This window comes from Saccostrea echinata, unplaced genomic scaffold (genome assembly GCF_033153115.1).
Source record: "Saccostrea echinata isolate AGI-Se365-2 ecotype Australia unplaced genomic scaffold, CSIRO_AGI_Sech_v1 ptg000020l, whole genome shotgun sequence".
NCBI classification, from domain to species: Eukaryota; Metazoa; Mollusca; class Bivalvia; order Ostreida; family Ostreidae; genus Saccostrea; species Saccostrea echinata.
In genome coordinates this window covers 3,591,906-3,611,342 of record NW_026889769.1, presented here as the reverse complement: position 1 = coordinate 3,611,342, position 19,437 = coordinate 3,591,906, and the positions used below count along the sequence as shown (strand labels likewise).

The following is a 19,437-nucleotide window of genomic DNA, read 5'->3' as shown; positions in this document are numbered from 1 at the left end:
CAAATCATAGCCTCCCAGGATTAGGTTGGGCCACAATAGGGGATTGAAGTTTAACAGGGAATATATAGGAAAAAAATCTTTTCTCAATGACAGCATATACATATTAATACACTAGCATCCCATAGTAGTGCAATATACGAGTAAGTTTGCTCATATCATGATCCCTGATGGTAGTGTGGGACCACAATTGGAGATCAAAGTTATACATGGAAATACAATGTGGTAAGAAGGATTTTAAAAAAGAAAAGAAAACAGAGTCAAGTACGTACAATATAAATCATATAATTATGAAACCCTCTCATATAGTACAAATTCAAATTTAAGGACCCTCTACACACCAGTACAAAATGTTTTTGGACACTGAGAAAATTATACTGTATAAATGTGTAAATTTTGAGCTTATCCATTTAATTTTCAATATATTGTACGTGGCATTTACACCCAGGAAAAATGTTCAAAAACAACAAAGTATAATTTTCCCAGAAATCACTATTGTTTAATTCAGTGAAGAAAATAAATGCAAATAAAGTGTTTAATTAATTTATCTTGGTCTTTTAAAATACTTAGAATACTTGAATTGATCACAAATTGAGAAATACACTGAAAATTTCAATTTATTTGAATTCAGATATGTGCAGATCACCCTAACTGCCGAAAAATACCACAGAATCAGAACTCTTTAGTGTGCAGTTATGGCTAAATTGGGTCAATTTTTTAAAAGAACTATTTAGAGACAAAATTTTCTCGAAATCTGATGAAAAACAGGAGGGCCAAACTGACTATAGTGAGCGGTGTGGCCCATAGACTCTTGTTATTCGATCCTTTCCATATTTCCTTTTCGATTAAAAGTCAGAAAAAATATAAATAAATAATTAATTAATTCAAGGTCAAGACAATCTGAACCAGCTTGAGTTTTTACTTTGTTCAGATAATGGGACAAGGTAAAAACACGAAGCCCGACATCAACTAAAACTCAGAGTACGGTATTGATATTTTGTGTGCATGTAAATTATAAATGAAAAGAATTGGGCTATAAAATAGGCATTGCAAAGGTAAAGAAATTCTCTTCTATCCACTGGGTCCCAAGCTTTTCTTTACTTCAATGGTTTATTTGCAAGATAACAATGCTGGCAAATACGTTGAGTCCTGTACTTTTTCTTTATAGAAGCTTTTAAGTGTTTATTGATTTTCGGAGATAAAACTGCTGGATGAAAACTTTTGCTGTTAATATGTCTCAATTTATGCAAAACCTAAAATTGCTGAGATAAAAAGTGAAAAAAGTGAATTCTATGAATGGATTTGAAAATGTACATGGAACCCAATTCAGTGGAGTAAAAATTAAACCATTAATGTAAACAAATACTGTCTCAAAGTTCAATACGCAGTTCAGATATCTATATTGAAATGTCAGTGCAGCGTTTTAAAGAGACTCTGATCGAGGGTTGAATAAAAGAAACTCCCTGAACCTTAAACAGCTTACTCGCGACTGACAGCGAATTGTAATTCAAGTAATTACAGCTAAATTTTAGGACATATCGTTTCAAACTACGGTAAGATATTTTGGTGCTCTTCTGTTAAATAAAATTCACAAACACTATTTTTTGCAACACTTTAAATGATTTCCAAAATAAGTATATTTAGACTGCTTTTTTTGGTGACCGGATGTTGCTTTGCATGCGCGAAATATATGTGTCTATGAAACGAGTACCCGTAGCAACGGGACGCCATGTCGTTAGCAACTAATTGATTGCCTAGACTGGCTGAAGGAAAGGTAAGACTAATTTTCTATGCAGTATCAATTTAACATATCTGAATTTTACTCTACCAATTATCAATAATAGGCTGCTCATGACTCCCTCTTAATTAGCAAACTGTGTCTGGAAAAAAATAAAATCGGAAAATTGCTACAAATAAGCAGATTTTAATGATTGAGATTTAAAGGTCTCTTGGCATCAAGTATCACTTATGCTATATAATACAAAAGAAAAATGAAATTTAAATGACAACGAAAAGACATTTTAATGGGATTATACAATCTTAAACATTAATGATATAATGTCATTTGATGGCATTAAAAAAGAAAATTAAGACTAGAAATAGGGCTACTTTTAAGTTTTGCTTTATCTGTATTTGCTTGTTCTGAGGATGTTGGGAAAAACCATCACCTAAAGGTATTAAAAAAACATGCAATATGAATTTTCCTTGTTTCTCGGAAAACTTGAGCACTGTATGCTTCTTTTGGAGTAAACAGGTAATAAATACCTCTATCACATATACTGTATTGCCAAGTAACAGGAGCTCAATATTTCCCACTTTACTTTGTAAATAAAGTGCAATACATTATTCCACCTATTCTTAAATTTTTGTTATCACGATTGCAATTTTATACTGTACCCATTTTGCATGCAACTAAATAATGTACACACCTTCCTATTCATTTTAATGTTTGTGAACATTGTATGAATAAGGTGATTTTTGATAACTCTTCAATACAACAATCAAACTGGGCTATTTCAATTATAAGAGGACACTTAAATCCATTTTAATCCTTTTGTTTGATTGATCTTAAGAAGATAAGAGAATAGGATTAGTTAACAAATACACAACCTGGCACTCGGACATGGCTATGGGAATATTATAGATTGACCACTTGAATTATGTAGTCCTAGTCTGTGAACGCGGGTAATCCACTATAGGTTAGACCATTCATGTAACAAATTAAACGATTTTGACTATGTATTGGACCGGCTTAATTTTGTCCTTATTCTTTATTCTGTTTACTCATTATTGATTTTACTGTATGCCAGTTTTTACACTCTTATGTCATTAAACTCCACTAAAGGCAAAAGTTTTATCTGGGCGTTAACAAATTTAAAAAGTTGACAAAATACAACCATTCGTGTAACAATACAACTTTTGAATTAGTTTTGACAGATTGACAGAACTCTGGGGGGCAAAGAATTCATTTGAAGTTTTGACCATTCAGTATGCTTCTGAAACATTTACCTTCACTGTTATTCTTGCGATGTAAGACGTGTTCTAGTTGGTGCACTTGAACTCGTCATAATTTTTCGATTGTTTCGCAAGGTGTCGAGAGTGGACCACAAGTGCCATACACGTCATTCCGATATAACCATGTTAATAAATCCGTCAGGTTTTATAATCTTACAATATTTATTTTGACTGTCTGCTTTGTGGGTAGGTTATAAAGTCACACTTGTCGTAAAATTGATGTAATACTTCTATGGCGTTTAACTTATCTATTCCTGTAGAATATTGAATAACTTACTTCAAATATGCGACCTTTTTGGGAATTAAACTTGATCTTTGAGAAATTGATTGAAAGAATTTTGGACTACTATCTCAGGTTACGACCTATTTCTGGTAATGAAAGTCACCGGAAATCACTGCTCTTGTTTACGAGACAAATTGCCATTTTATGAAAAATCATCGTTATTCTTTTTTGATTCACATCGAATTTCAATAGAAATCTCATCACTCAGACGACCGAATGCTTTTAGAACATGCTGTTTCATACTTCAAGTAGCACTGGTTTATTTTTTCCTTTCTTTGAAATCTTAGGCAATTAAATAATTAGAAATGTCTTTGCAAAAATGATAAACAACATCATTAAATGCAATCTCAACCCTTGAGCATCGATAGAAAACGATTCTTTAATTTAAAGAGCACTCCAGTCCTCAACAATTTTGTAAATAACCTAGTGAGATATGCAACCGCTCTCTTTGCAAAGAGCTTGTTATATGACAAGGTTCTTAATAAACACATTCTGTGCAACCCAGGAAAGATTAATGCTTGTAAATTTTATCTTGTCATCTGAACAACGATTGTTACGGCCGACTGGTGGACTCTAGTCTTCCTCCATTGAATTGCCACGTCACTGCCTCTGTATCGGTTTTGATCGCACCGTCTTTGTGGGCAATACATAAACCTTTTGTTAATTTAGAATATATCCATGACAAGGCTCTGGATACCTATTTTTCGTTATTGTTTATTCCATTTATAGGTTTAAAGTTATGCTCCATCGTTTGTACATTGTTTTGTGATCCGGGGTGCTTGTGTCATTGAAATGGTGTTGAAATCTCTAGAAGACATTCAAGTTTTATATAAAGCACTTTAAATCATAACAATGATGTAGGCTGACTGTTGAAACCGTCATAAATCCACACCATTATCACTTTTCCTGACCACTTTGCTTCAGAATGGGTGTTAAAATATATTCCATTAACGCCTCACTCGAAATTGTTTGAAAAGTTTTTCAAAAATACTTACCTAAGAACTTCAGCATGAAAGAAAATTAATATCTGTTTGAAAACTGAAGTTTTATTATGTTGTATTTTTTTAAATTACTTTCATTTCTGAAATATTATTAGCACAAATTTTATCCATAAATCAGGAAATTCATTCTTGGTGTAAAGTTTATGAAAAAGATTTAATAATAATAATAGATTGATATTTTCAGGATATTATATGCTATACAGAATAACAACTTTCAATTTTGATTTAGAAGGTTTTTAGTATTTATTATTCTAAAAATGGTATTTAACCGTTAAATGCCGTTAAAAGAATTCTGTATCTAAAAATACGTCAATTACATGTATTTCAATATTCAAGTGAATGATCGTCCCCAATTAATAAACTCTGCTATATTAATTTACAGCGATCCATTACCAAAGATGATTATCTACTATACCTGAAGTTTTTTTTTATTTCAAGAAAGACGAACACTTTCTTGCTTTAGCAAGTTGCTGTTGTCCTCTTTATAACTTTCCATCCCATATTTAACGGTGAAAATACATGTATACAAAACGTTTTGTAGATGTGCTGAAAGAGTAAATTTACATACAACAGTCATTGCCAGAAATATAAAATCAAATTACACTGACACGTGATATCATTCCAACCAATGGTATCAATTACATTGTTCGTTAAGATCAAGACAGTGTCTTTCACAGACAATGTTTCATATCATTGCGATAGGTGTTCAAAAGTCGTATGTACTTTTTTTTAACTGACAGGCAGAACGTATTTTTGTTATTGTTCTGATAAGAATGGAATGGAATGAAATCTAACACACCAAGAAGGTTAGTCGCTTTGTTTCATTCGGCGACTTAATTAATTACCTCCAGCAAGTGAAAGGTACCCGAGTTTTACTTGCATTTTCCTGCCTGTTTCCAAGCGACAGCGATAAGGTTGTTAAGGCGAAGAGAATTAACACCCCAGATCTGGACGGCTAATTTTTAATATCGGAACAATAAGATTAATAGAAAAGATTAAATTTTTCAACAGGGTATATGAAAAAACGTTATACGTTTAAATCTTTATGCTAGGCCCTGTTCTTAGTCAATGTGCATTTTTAATCCCTTAATGCACAAACTGTTGTCACAGTGCAGTGGGATTGTTCGTCAGTCGTCTAGCTGCACCTAGATACCTTAAACAATATAGAAGTATATATGGTACCGTGCAGTCCATCCCTTTGTATACTTTGGTGAGTGATACTAGACTGATATATCATTGATCTTTAAGTGCCATATTCAATACCTGTGCTTACCGGTGATTCTCTTGCACGGAATGTAAGTAGGTTATTTAGCTGGGACTTCATATTCCAGGAGCGATAGCACCTCGTTTGTGAAACATTACGCGATGTTGTTGAAATATTATTGAAAGTATTTTGTTATACACCTTGTTTACGTTGGACAGGTGTCATGATGATAAAAAATTTTCATCAATTTTATTGTAGAAAATAGGACGTATTGTTTCACCAACAAAACATATGTTTACTAATGATCGATTTTATCCATTCAATATTTTTACTGCTTAGATATTTCATATTTCATCCTCTGTTAGTCTATTCTGTTGGAGAGTTGGAGCATGTAATAAGAACTAGTTCACTGTATAAAATGTTTCGTGATTTATCTGTGGGGTAAAGGTATGATGGCCCATATATATGATTAATTAATATGGCTCACTATTCTGCCACAAGTCTGACACCAAGAACTTTATTTTTATCCAAAGACTTCTTTGTAATGAAGACATTTTAATACCCAAGTAGGGGGTCCATCCATTTACTTTTATTATTCATTTGCAGGCACGACGGGGTGTGCTTAAAATCTTTTCTTTATAACAGACAGCCATCTGTACACATTGGTCTACAAAGGATTAATTATACCAATCAATAAGAAAAGTTGCCCAGGATTATTTCATAAAAGCCTAAGATTTTTTTTATTTGAAAATGATCTATTGGTTATATTTTAGGATTAAAGATTGATTTGAAAAAGTGAATTTTTTTTCAGAATAATCACTATTAAATTTTAGACAACATTTTGGACATAAAAGTCCAGTTCAATACTGACTTGAACTAACTTGACCTTTGAATTTGACCTACTTTTGAAAAAAAAACTTAAACCGTTGTCATAACTTTTAAATGGTTAGTGCAAGGGCTTCCATATATCACATATTCCTTGTGAGAAGATCTTTCTATGGGTTCCAAAATTTTTGACCTCTTGACCTTGGAATTTGACTTGAATTTGAGAATTTTTAACCTTGGCCATAGCTGTCATACGGAACCATCAGTGCATGTTTCACAAACGCATCTTGTTTAAAAAAAAAACAATAAAACCGAAATCAAATTCAGTTTTCCTGTCAACCAATTATAAGAAATTACAGGATAGCTATATATAATGCATCATAGCAATAAACTCAACAAATGTGCTTCATTTTAACTTTTTGATAATTTTTCGTGTTATTTCTATGAAGTTCACAGTTTTTGCGAAGTTCATAGATTTAGATTTCAACAATTATTGGAAAAAGTACTCATCTATGGCACGTGATTCCACCTCTGATGTTTTTTTTAGAAGTTCGTGTTTGCTCTGTTTAAAATTTGTATTGTTTCAATGGATTTTTGAGCTTGATTACCGTTTGTTATCTTCATATTTCATTTCAACCCCTACATCATCTTCCTAGCCCACATTCATAAAAGTTGAACAAATATATAAAATCCAAAAACAAATATCTGAATCGTTTTAGATTGAAAATGGATATTCTTTATTAAGATATACTGGGTTAATAACGTAGGTTATTTTATTGTCTTTGAGCTAAGTATGATCCCACCTCTCTTTTACTGCAAGTTTATGACACTCCTGTTTATGAGGTTGGCCGAGTTTTTCTTCTGTCAGTAGAGTATCTGTCCTATATTGATCAGCTAAAAACCCCACAGCGATACCCCATTACCGTACATAGAGACGCCGATGATTATTTAACATGAATATTTTATCATTATATTGGTAGCTGCAAATGAAGCATTTCTAAACAATACATTAGCTACCTGTGAAGTAGATACAAATAGTCTCTGTGTACATATCATCCAGATCTGAAATGTTGAGGATTTTTGAATTTACCGCCATGGACAACTTTAGTATTTATACTGAAATAATTTCTCTTATTCTTTACAAAAAGCATATATCAAATATTAGAGAACATTTGAGAAGTTTGAATAAAAGTAGCTGTTTCTTTATAAATATGCAATATATTTTGCACTTTTTTTTCTTTCTAGGGATCTATATGCTGTTCGTTCTCTATAATCATTGTTTTAGAGGGTAATTCTTTTTTAAGTCTATATTTATCTTGTATATAACATAGACTAAAACAATACACTTTTGTCATAGAATATATTTCTTTTTTCAGCAAATGAAAGAATAGTTGATATCAGTAACTTATTTTTCTTGAGAAATCTTATAAATATTCATTGCATTCTCAGACAAATTATTATATCAGAAAACTCTTATGTATTAAAAATATCAACCGTATTAATAATTAAAATTTAAACAGAGTAAACGTGAAATTCCTTAACAGTATACCATACATTATCCAGGTATAAGCCGCATTGATCGTTTACTTATTTATTAATGGATTTATCCGATTAAACAGTGCTTATCCTGTTAAATTTGATATCGCTCCCTCGTTGAATTTAATACTTTTACCTTCATCTTATTTTCTGAAATTTGTTTGTTAAATGAATTCACATCATTTTCTTGGTTAAAGACTTAATATTGTGTAAACAACTTGGCTTTACTTTCGTGTGGTTTTCTGTGGCTTTTTCGTTTTTTATTTCTCAATAAGGTTTTTAAAAAAAGATTGATAATGCTTCAATTTAAAGAGGCAGGTGTCCCAAAACGGATTATGTGCGGGTCAAAAGGTTGCACATGCATGTCTGTAGTTTGCTCATTCGGATTAAACGTAACCAGGGACGCTATCAGAGAACTTGTTAGCGGCAATGTTCACATTCGGGGGAAAACAACTAACCATTCACTTCATTTATAATTAATGACATGACAAAGTTTTACACGAATGAAATTCTTTCTCTTTCAGAATCTTGTTCTGGAAATAAGCACGTGACAGGTTGCTAGGTGCATTTCTATGACAACGTATCTTCCCTGTTTCTGAAAAAAATTGTGTATACAGTAGAATTCGTCATCGAGAACTGAGTTCCTTTATTTAAATAATCAACCTTTGGATAACTTATCAACATGAGCAGGTAAGTTCTCAATTTACTTATCAAGAATAGAAAGTGATTTGAAGAGAAGTAAAATTTCTAAATGTTTTGCTCTACCTATGTTTTATTTGTTCTACTTTGTTCACTTAGAAAGTGAATGATGCTTTACCGGTACTTGATAAGAGCATACAACCTCTGAAACTATTTCTATCACTACAAAACATGATGACAAGAACGCAGTATGGTATTTTTCCCTTAAAATCATATTGAACATTACATTTTTTATATCACAAATTATTTCAAAATTTAGCATAAGCTATTCAGTCTACCTAACCCAGATTAGTGTACAATGCACGTCATTTTCAATTTTAGGTTGAAATGATAATCGAAAATATCATTCATCGTTAATATATTACCTGCCATTTATATAACAAAGCTCTATCAAAGTGGGGGATATGGATTACCTGAAGTAACTATTGGTAGTTTTGTCGAGATTTTCAAACAAATTGAATTTAGTCATTGAAGTTATGTACATAATTGGACTTTATTGAACCCACGATTCATCTAAATATTTTTTTCAAATGAGCGATGATCGGTATGAATGGTATGTCTCATATAAAAGATAAAAACAGCATTGTTTTGTGCTTCTCAGCACAAAACATTCAATAAAGTTATCCCAAATGGACCTGATCCGTACGATCTATATTATTAACTATATTCATCAGATGACAATTCTTTATCTATCTGTACTCTGTCTGTAGGTACAGTAAGTAAATTTTCATTTCATCACACATGAACAATGGTGCAATAGTTGGAAATTTCTTTGAAGAAAAAAAATGAATCTCAGTGCGTGTATGCAAATGGAAATGTGTGTGTGTGTTTTTTTTTTTTAGATTGGGATACAACGATTACAACATCATGCGCTCACGAAGTGCCACACCTCTTACCCCGGAAATGTCCAAGATCCTTCCTTACGTAACCGATAAAACCATTTCCCGCCATCTAGGGTATGCTGGAAGGTCTCTGGACATGGGACATGCCAAAGCTTACTACAACCCTGCCAGGTAAGTCCACAGATAGACTTTCTCTGTTTCTATATGTTTTCTAAATCGAAAAATTTTAGTTTCCCTCCAATAAAGATGTATAAAAGAGAAATGAAATTCTATTCAAATATTGATTGTAAATAAAAAAGTTAAAAACTGCATCATGCTAGTGATTGCTCCTTATACGAAGAGCAATATGAAATGTTTAGTGCAAAAGTAAGGCCATTTTCTTTACCTCAATCATTCCAATTCTATAACCAAAAGTTCCCAAGTGACATAATCAACGCTTAATTTAATATTATACCTGCAATTGTTCTATCTGACCAGAAATGCCGTTTACTCTCGCTACTCCACCAACGACTGGGGTATGTCCAACAGCATGAACTACTCTCTGTCTGACAAGGAGAGGTCGTTCGCCGAGAGGCTGAGGGCTGATGCCTGGAGAGCGGTCAAGGAGACAGATGCCAGGACCCGTAACAGGCAGAACGACATCACCAAGAAACTAGGTAAGAGATCTAATGGGGTAGATAGCTGAAAACTTTGTCTATAGCAATGGAAAAACAATATTAAAAGGTTACTATTTCCTAACATAGACAAACTCAACGAATAAATGTATCTTTCTAGAACTATATGCATGGATAGTAAATTGTAAAAAGCGAGAAAGTAGATTTAACATTAAAAAGTAAAATCGAATAGTTTCTTTATCATCTCTTTTCAACATAAACTGTATGTTCAATAAGAATAATGATAAATATTTCATTTTTCTTCTCTTTTTCCGTTTCTTTTCTGACTCTGAAATTGAATAGGTGAACGTGTCAGCGACATAGCGTTTTGGAAGAGTGAATTAAATACTGAAATTAATCAATTGGCCACGGAGAGTCAAAATTTAGAGGTATCAATGTAGACGGGTCTACGGTTGCATGATGAGTAGCCCGTTCTTCTTTCCTTTGACTGCTGCTTCCCTCCAACATGGTGGATGTGTAGAAAACTGGTGTATTGTCGCAAATTTGAATTTTAATATCTTTTACATTTTTGAAATGTAAGGGAGATAAATTCAGATTTCGCAAATGCGTGAACATAAATATTTCAAAAATATATGCAAAGTTTCTCATCCATAATGATCGACTGGTGGTTAAATATTGATACTTTGCTTCAAAGGATTGTTTCCACTTAAAGTAAATGAAGGAAACTTGCATCCTTTTGGAATATTTATGATAGGTGATTGTTTTAGTTCATCCACCATGTTATTACATCCATTTTATTTCATCAGGGGAACGAGTATATGACATTGCATTCTGGAAAAGTGAACTTAACAACGAGGTTAATGCCATGGCTACAGAAATTGAAAACTTGAAGGTAAACCGAAATTAGAACAAACCTCCCAATGTCTAGCAGTTTACACGAAAACACCTTATTTTGTTTTAACTGTCATGGCAAAAATAAAGTTCACTCTATCTTCATGTCTTCTGGATTTTCACAGTAATATAGCTTGTATATTGTCATTATAGAAGAGCTCGACAATGGACAAATTTTATTTTTTTTAATTTTTTTTTTTTTTTTACATTTATACACCTTTTATCGAAATATATAAGAAGATATTTTCGAGAAGTTAAGGGTATATCTTCCTTCAGATTTGTATTCAAAATTGAAGAACATGGGTGTGGGAAATGTTTTTTTGTCCCTAATACCATAGAATCGGCCTTATTGTGGATAAGGGAGTCTAATAAGCGAAAGGGGAGTTTATAACCATGGGTAGCCTCAGCTGCTTTTCATTAACAGTTCTGATAAAATGTGTGCGCTCATGTTTTACAGTAATATTTCTGTATATAATATACAAAGGGGCTTAATTTTAATGAAGATATACCACTACTATACTTGCACTCTGCTTCTACTAACTCTGTTATATTTCTGCTTGGTATACATATATATTTGTGTTTCTGTACATTTTACTACAGTAACTATAATAACTCAACAAGATACCTATCAATTAATGTGAAAGGGAAAGGAGATTTAAATTATTATTTTGGTAAAAGTGTGAATCTATAGATGATAACATATCTTAAGGGTGAAGGTAACTGCTTGTTTTACAGCCTTCTTCTGTAAATGGTATTAGCTTTTAAGCAATTTAAAACAATCTTAGCAACACATTAAATACATTTACAATGAAATCTTGCTTAACTGAAAGCATTATAAAGTTTATATCATATTAAAACATAACAGATTCCTTTATTACATGAAGAAATATCATCCATAATTCCGAAAGAATGTACAATCGTGTTTTAAGAAGGTTGAAACTGCGAGATTCGTTGGTAAAACATGTGTAATACATTTATTTATACAATTTATATTAACGTAATCTTAAAGCAGTGTACTGCAATGTAAGATTATTTATATAACATTTTGGGTGATTGAGTTGCTAAATTTAATAAAATGTTCTTAATAGATAGAAATGTCACATTAGTCATAGCATATCACGTATCGCATCAAGAGAAATACATAAAAAAAATTACCAATCTAGAAAAAATTGTAGCGATTAAACATGAAATACCTTGTTTTTTCTCATTAAGCGAGGATTTCCTTTTTAAAATTTTGCAAAACTGTCAAATTATTTGAGCATGTAGACTTAATGTTAAATAAGTAAATTAAAGTAAAATAAAACAGCTGTTTTTTTTAACCTTAGGAGTACCGCCGTACTTTGGAGAAAGCCCTTGGGGACACTGCCAACCCTCTCCACATTGCCGAGGAATGTCTGATGCATCGTGAAAAACGTCAGGGAATCGACCTTGTTCATGATGACGTAGAACGCACACTCATCAAGGTAGGATTCTGAAAGAATTTGAATGAGTTATTGATATATTTGAGACCAAAATGAAAAATTAAACCTTGTACAATTCCCTCTGTAGCATGTGGAAGAGAAAGATAGACGTTACATTTGTATAACGTGTACCACACCTACTATTGAGTGTTTATACACTTTTCCTAAATAAATCTTCATTTTCTATTTTTCAAATAGGCAAATTGTAGGGTTAAATGCAAGTTTTGATAAATTATCAGTATATACTCGATATCTACTTTCAGGAAGTCGATATCATTAAGAAGTGTCAGGCCAAGATGAAGAAGGTGTTGGACAAGGCATACGTTCAGCTGAAGATGAATCGCGCCGCCCAACACGCTATGGAGATTGATGCCAAGGACAAGCATCATGCCCAGAATCTGGACGATAGGATGCAGCAGCTCAGAAACTCCTCTGCAGGAATTGGTTACTTCCCAGGAATCGAGAACATTGACAACACGTATGTTTTGATCCCTTTCATTAGTTCATGATTGGCGTCTAAGTGTGAACGTATTTTCATGTTTGTCTTTGACTTAATTTGACCATGTGTTTCTTCTTGACTTTCAAGCTGAATTGTAATCAAACATTTAAAAAAGAAGTGGGTTTTGATAGCAGAGATTTCCAGATTTTAAAAATTTACTTCACTTGTATTGGTTAAAAAACTCCAAAAACATGCATACCTTAAACTGAACCATTCCACCGTTTTGTGTTACAGAATTACAATCCCGGATTCCTGGGTGAGATATACTCAGGAGAATATCGCCAGGTCCCAGAAAGAACGTGCTGCCTCCGAGCGCCTGAGAGGTGAAATCGACAGCACTCTGCGAGCATGCGCCAACGAGATGTGGAACAACTTCAACTCTGTCAACAATGCTTACAACACCAGAATCAGAGAGACAACCGATGCCAGGAACAAACTACAGGCTCATTTGCAGAGAGTAAGATAACTTTTGACTTAAAACACAACATTAAGTTACAGAAAAAAGGGAATACCCAATAATGAGTGTTGTACTTAATGTATTTGAATGATATTAGTATTTCTATGTAATTTTTCTATGAAAAGGATTCAAAGATATATTCCATAGAAATACTAATATCGCTAATCAATGGTCGCACAAAATAGTCTTGACCTACATGTATGCCTGCATAAAATTCTGAAAATGTCTAAGTGAATACAGGTACTATTCAAACCGTTGTTAGGCTAGTTAGACTGAAGACATTTTTTTTTATCCTCAGTTGAGAAAGCCATTTGTAAGCATTAAAATATTTCACAAGTAAATGTTTTGTTTTGTAGACTATGCAGGAGATCTTCGATATGGAGAAGAATATCGAGTTGCTGCGTAAGGCGATCCAGGACAAGGAAATGCCAATGAAGGTGGCCCAGACTCGTCTTGATGAGAGAACTAGACGTATCAACGTTGAGCTCTGCAATGATCCAGTCATGAAATCGTACGTAGAGGCATCTTAACGTTTACAAAATACAGCCAATAGAATTTTATTCAATGACACAATATAGGTTTAAGTCATTATTAGTTTTGTCATTTTCTTTCCTTAATTAGAAATGATTATGGTGACACTGACTTTTTTCAAAAAAGTTCTGGAAGTTTGACATCATTATATTATATTAGCATAGCTTACTATAATAGAACAAGTATTTGTTGACTGTGTTACATTATTTTCTAACAGACTCCAGAGAGAGGTAACCGAGATTAGAGAATCAGTAAGGATCCTCAAGGAGAGGCTAAAGGCCTCTGAGCTCAGTTTAGCTCGCCTGATGAAGACAAAGGCTACATTGGAGCATGACATCGGAGTCAAGGATAACACAATTAAGATTGACCAGTCTTATTGTATGGGAATGCGCAAGGGTTTTCCTATGGACCCTAAAATCGGTCCAGTTTTTCAAATGCCAACATGCTAGGTAATATTTTATAAAAATAATATTTATATTTAGGAACAATTATGCATCAACGTTATTGGACACCGACTTCAACTATCCAGTGAACCCATTTCTACAAATTATACTCTCTGTTATGAATCATGTATTATCAATAACATGTCAATGTTAATTTATGAAAAGACGATCGGGAATTTAGGACATGTTCCTTTTGTTTCGAATACTATTAGAGTAAAAACTTACTTATCATGAAAATGCATAAGACATCTTGATTTGAAGTGATTTTCCTAGTTTGCTGTCTGAGAATGATATAAAAAGGAATGCATTGTCCTAAATTTTCAAGGCATACACAATAACTATACACCGTGTTTTGTCTATCGATGATATGTTCGATGTCTGTCATGATCTTTTTTTTTTTTAAAAATTTCATTGTCGCAAATTCAATTTGCATTTGTTGTTTTTTTTAATATCATTTGTTATGTGCTCATTGTTTTACATATGTGATATCAGTATGTTTGCCACTTGAAGTAATTTATTAGCTAACTAGTTATAGTTCTAATGTTATTTTTTTTTTTTAATTTTACAACTGATGATTTAAATGAAATAGTTTTTGTTATTTTGCTTTGACTATCTAGTTTGTTTCTCTTTTTTGGAATAATGAAGACAGTATTTTCCAGCTAAAAGATTTTTATGTGCTACTGTTGTTTCTCTCAAATTTATACATTTGGGCAATCAAATAGTTTTTACGATTGTTATGTATGTTTGTTAATGAAAATATGATATAAATATTTCTTTTTATTGCCAATTTTATATTATACCACATATGTATGATTGTATGTTTCTGGGGTTAAGGATGTACTAATTTATCACAACATGTCTGAAAATGCAAATATTCTTTGAATACCGAATCCGATCAAATTACAGGTGATTCACGAACATTTATTTATTTAAACCATATCAGTATTAAGGTGTTCTGCAGAGTATTAGAATTGCTCAAAGAGATTAATTCAGAGCCCCTTGCCATCAGTGACTGTGATAGGTGCGGTTGGTTGTTAATTCTTGTATATACCGTGGTAGCGCACACAGTAATGTAATGCTTATGTTGTTTGCACAAATAAAAAAAACTCTATATAAAAATCAGAAATGCTGTGTTTGTTTTTGTAATCTTAGTAAATATTTAATGGAATCGGTAATAATTGAAATAAAGAAATAAGAAAGTGTTTGCGAAATTAAATTTGAAAATGAGAAATTTTGTTTAATCAAATAAAAACATTGTTTAATTCTTACTCCCTACCACCAAGGAACAATTTTATTTAATGTATGAAACGGTGACATATTCCTCCCCTGCCATGGGCACTGTCATGTTCACGTTTCACAGGAACTGGCGGTCACTCAATATAAATAAAGCATTAATTAATTCATAACATGTCTTATGTTCAAAAGTTATAGATCAAAAAATCTTTGTCAAACTGAAGAAAATTATGTATTTTCGATTTTTCTCAAGTAATCCCTTTTCTATATACATGTAAACAATTATGATAGATAACAATATTGTGGCAAAATTATGTAGCACGGAAAGAACAGAAAAAGGATCTTATTTTCCAATGACACAGCTACATGTATAACTGTAAGGCTGTTGGTTTAATTGGTTTAAAGGTAGACGTAAGCAATATCACCTAATGCTATTATATTCATTTTAGCCGATAAGAATGCTCTTATATACCAGACTTCGATGCTCAGTTATAAAAGTTAAGGCCATTCATTTGCTCATTGAAATTGATATCAACTAAATATTTCATTTATTTGTTACCACATTCAAGGAACTGAAAACACACTTCGCTATTCTAGCGATCTTTCGTCTCAAATGGCAATAGACTGAATGGTTTATTACAGGTAGAACCTTACTTACATTGACACTAGCTCATTAACATCGCGAAAAAAAAAAATATCACAGATTTTAAACAAGAGGCCCATGGGCCACATTGCTCACCTGAGCACATTGGCTGGGCAAAAGCACAAATCAGTTCAATATTGAAAAGATTACCGGGGGGGGGGGGGGGGCTTGAATTTTAAACTACCTGATGATGCTTCCATGTCAATATAACAAATAGCTTTGTTGTACTTGAGAAGATTTTTAAAAAAAATTCCCATATATTCCTTCGTAAAAATTTGATCCCCCATTGTGGCTCCTCTCTATCCAAGGGGTCATCATTTGAACAAACTTGAATCTACACTACCTGAGGATAATTCCATATCAATATGACTAAACATAGCTTTTCTGTTCTTGAGAAGAAATATTTTTCTATATATTCTTATGTAAAACTTTTGATCCCCCATTGGGCCCCACCCTACCCCCAGGGGTCATGATTTGATCAAACTTGAATCTACACTATCTGAGGATGCTTCCACATAAATGATTCATCATGGCTTTGCTGTTCTTGAGAAGAAGATTTTTAAAGATTTTTCCTATATATTTCTATGTAAAACTTTGATCCTCCATTGTGGCCCCGCCCTACCCCCAGGGGTCATGATTTGAACAAACTTGAATCTACACTACCTGAGGATGCTTCCACATGAGTTTCATCTTTCCTGGTCCTGTGGTTCTTGAGAAGAAGATTTTTAAAAGATGCTATTAATTTTTCACTAATTCTTTATTATCTCCCCTTGAAAGAGGGCGTGGCCCTTCATTTGAACAAACTTGAATCCCCTTCACCCAAGGATGCTTTGTGGCAAGTTTGGTTGAAATTGGCCCAGTGGTTCTTGAGAAGAAGTCGAAAATGTGAAAAGTTTACCGATAGAAGGACGGACAGACGAACTACAGACAAAATGTAATCAGAAAAGCTCACTTGAGCTTTCAGCTCAGGTGAGCTAAAAAGAAGTGCAAAGATATTATGAGTGTCTTTTTGAATTCTTTAATAAATTATATGAATGAAAAAAAATGTCTTCTACAAAAAGATTATCAATTTAAATTTGTATATGACAATTGATCTTATCTACAGAATGGATTATGGGCATAAGACACTTTTCAAATAGCCTTCTCCCGAGAATGGAGAAATTTTGTTCCAAATAATAAAAACTTTCATAAATAGAGTCACAAGATCATCCTGTCATTTTTTTTTTTTTTTTTTTTTTTTTTTTTTTTTTTTTTTTTTTGTATTTACCGTCATCCAGTAAATTCAAAAATACAAAATGACAATCTGGTTCCTTAAAAATACAACTTAAAAATTCTGTCACACAAGTATTGATCTTCTTTGCATGCATTAATTCTTGATAACGACGTAATATTTCAAAAGTGGAAGTGTACTTATCTACATGTATTAGCCTCGATTGGTGCAATAATTGTTACCTTTAATATGAACTAAGACATGTAAGAGAGATAACTACCATTCTTGTACTTACTTGTCCCGTCAGTGTACAATCAGTTGTCAAGTGACATGTTTTACCAAAAATTGAGGAAAGATCTTAAATGTATAGATATGTATAACAAGACACCGCAGTTCTAAAACAAACAATAAAAAGAAGGGACCCCCCCCCCCCCGAAAAAAAGTAATAGATCTAAAAAAAAAAAAAAAAAAAAAAAAAAGATTTATTGTGCTAGAACTGGAGAAAAGGAAGCTCTTATCTTACTAAATATAGTTCTTTTCAATCTTTTGGTATTAAGGACTGTCCCAGTTTTAAATTCAACATGTCTAAATTCATGCAACAAATGGTAAAATCCTTTTTCAACTGTACTTTAATACTAAATAAAGAAGGCGTACAAAACAAATTATCAAAACAAAAATTAATACTAATGCTAAATACACTTCGAGCAAACTTAAAGTCATATGTGGCGTATTTTTTGAAGTTGAGGTAACCAAAATTAAAAAGATCTTTCTATTTGTTTTATTACTTTATATAAAGATAGGACTTTCCTGTAATTTACACAATTTAAATCAATCGCATTTCAAAGTTATTAAAAATTTAAAACAATAACCGATTTATTTACCGACTCCACATTTAAATAAGAGACAAATTTAAAGTCAATTTAACTATAGAAACGTTAGGTTATTAAAGCTCAAAATCGGTGAAAATTTTAATTTGAACGTAAATAACATATATCATGTACATTTACACTCAATCTCGTATTATTATTTTTCAAGCTCAGATACGCCATATATAGATTTAACTGTTAAAAGAATTCCTTCCGCACTATCATTATTTCTTAGCTAAAATTACTTTTATTTTGAACCAATCAATGAAGAGATCTTTTAATATATTATTCTTGAAATATAAATTCCATTTTTTTTGGTCTTTTTTGTAGGCATTTGCGAGAAAAAGGAAATACAAATGCACCCAACATACTTTTTGAAGGATTTTTACCCCAAAAAGAAAAAAAAACTCAAAAGACTATGTTAATTTATATTTGATATATAAGTTTCCAAGTAACTATTTAATGCAATTAGTAACAATTAAATTGAATGAAGAATCAAGAAAGTGTTTGCAAAATTAAATTCGATAGTAAAACAACATTGGATTTCGGTTATTAAGAAATGGACTTCAAAATCAAGCAAAGAATTTTAAACAGTGACTAGAATTGTAACATATAAAATTAATCTCAAAATCATTCAAAAGAACAATTTATTTAATGTCCAAAACAGTGACATATTCCTCCCCAGCAATGGGCACGGCCATGCTCACATGTCTCACAGGTATCGGCGGTCACACAATCTACAATAACAGGTATTGATTTATCAATAACATGTCTTATATACTCAAAATTATTTTATTTGGGGTCAAATTAAAGACTAATATACATTTGTTTTTCTCAAGTTATTCCCTATTCTATGTAAACATTTATATTATCATTTAAGATGATAATATTGTGTCAAAATTATGCAGCACAGGGAGAACAGAAAAAGGATTTTATTTTGTTTAATGTCACAAGGGACTAAAAGGCCGCCATTTCGAAATTGGTTTAAAAGGAAACGCGTAAGCAATAACACCTAAAATTATCAATCATAGTCTGTATATACAATAAGAATGCTTCTTGTATACCAGACCTTGATGCTCTTCTAAAAGTTAAGGCCAGTCTGTATATACAATAAGAATACTTCTTGTATACCAGACCTTGATGCTCTTCTAAAAGTTAAGGCCAGTCTGTATATACAATAAGAATGCT

General features: G+C 32.3%; 1 protein-coding gene across 2 annotated transcripts; it reads left to right on the top strand.

Moving 5' to 3' along the window:
- Nucleotides 1–8,369: 8,369 nt before the first annotated feature.
- LOC133189943 (tektin-3-like) lies at nt 8,370–14,312 on the top strand. Of its 2 annotated transcripts, none has more exons than XM_061325383.1 (9): nt 8,370–8,551; nt 9,403–9,573; nt 9,880–10,058; nt 10,823–10,908; nt 12,233–12,370; nt 12,631–12,845; nt 13,101–13,323; nt 13,680–13,834; nt 14,072–14,312. In XM_061325383.1, exons 1-9 carry the CDS (start codon nt 8,544–8,546, stop codon nt 14,301–14,303), a joined length of 1,407 nt encoding a protein of 468 aa, XP_061181367.1. In that variant the 5' UTR covers nt 8,370–8,543; the 3' UTR covers nt 14,304–14,312. The 2 variants fall into 2 exon arrangements, with proteins under 2 accessions (XP_061181367.1, XP_061181368.1); XM_061325384.1 differs by lacking the exon at nt 10,823–10,908 and adding an exon at nt 10,359–10,444.
- The last annotated feature ends 5,125 nt before the right edge of the window (nt 14,313–19,437 follow it).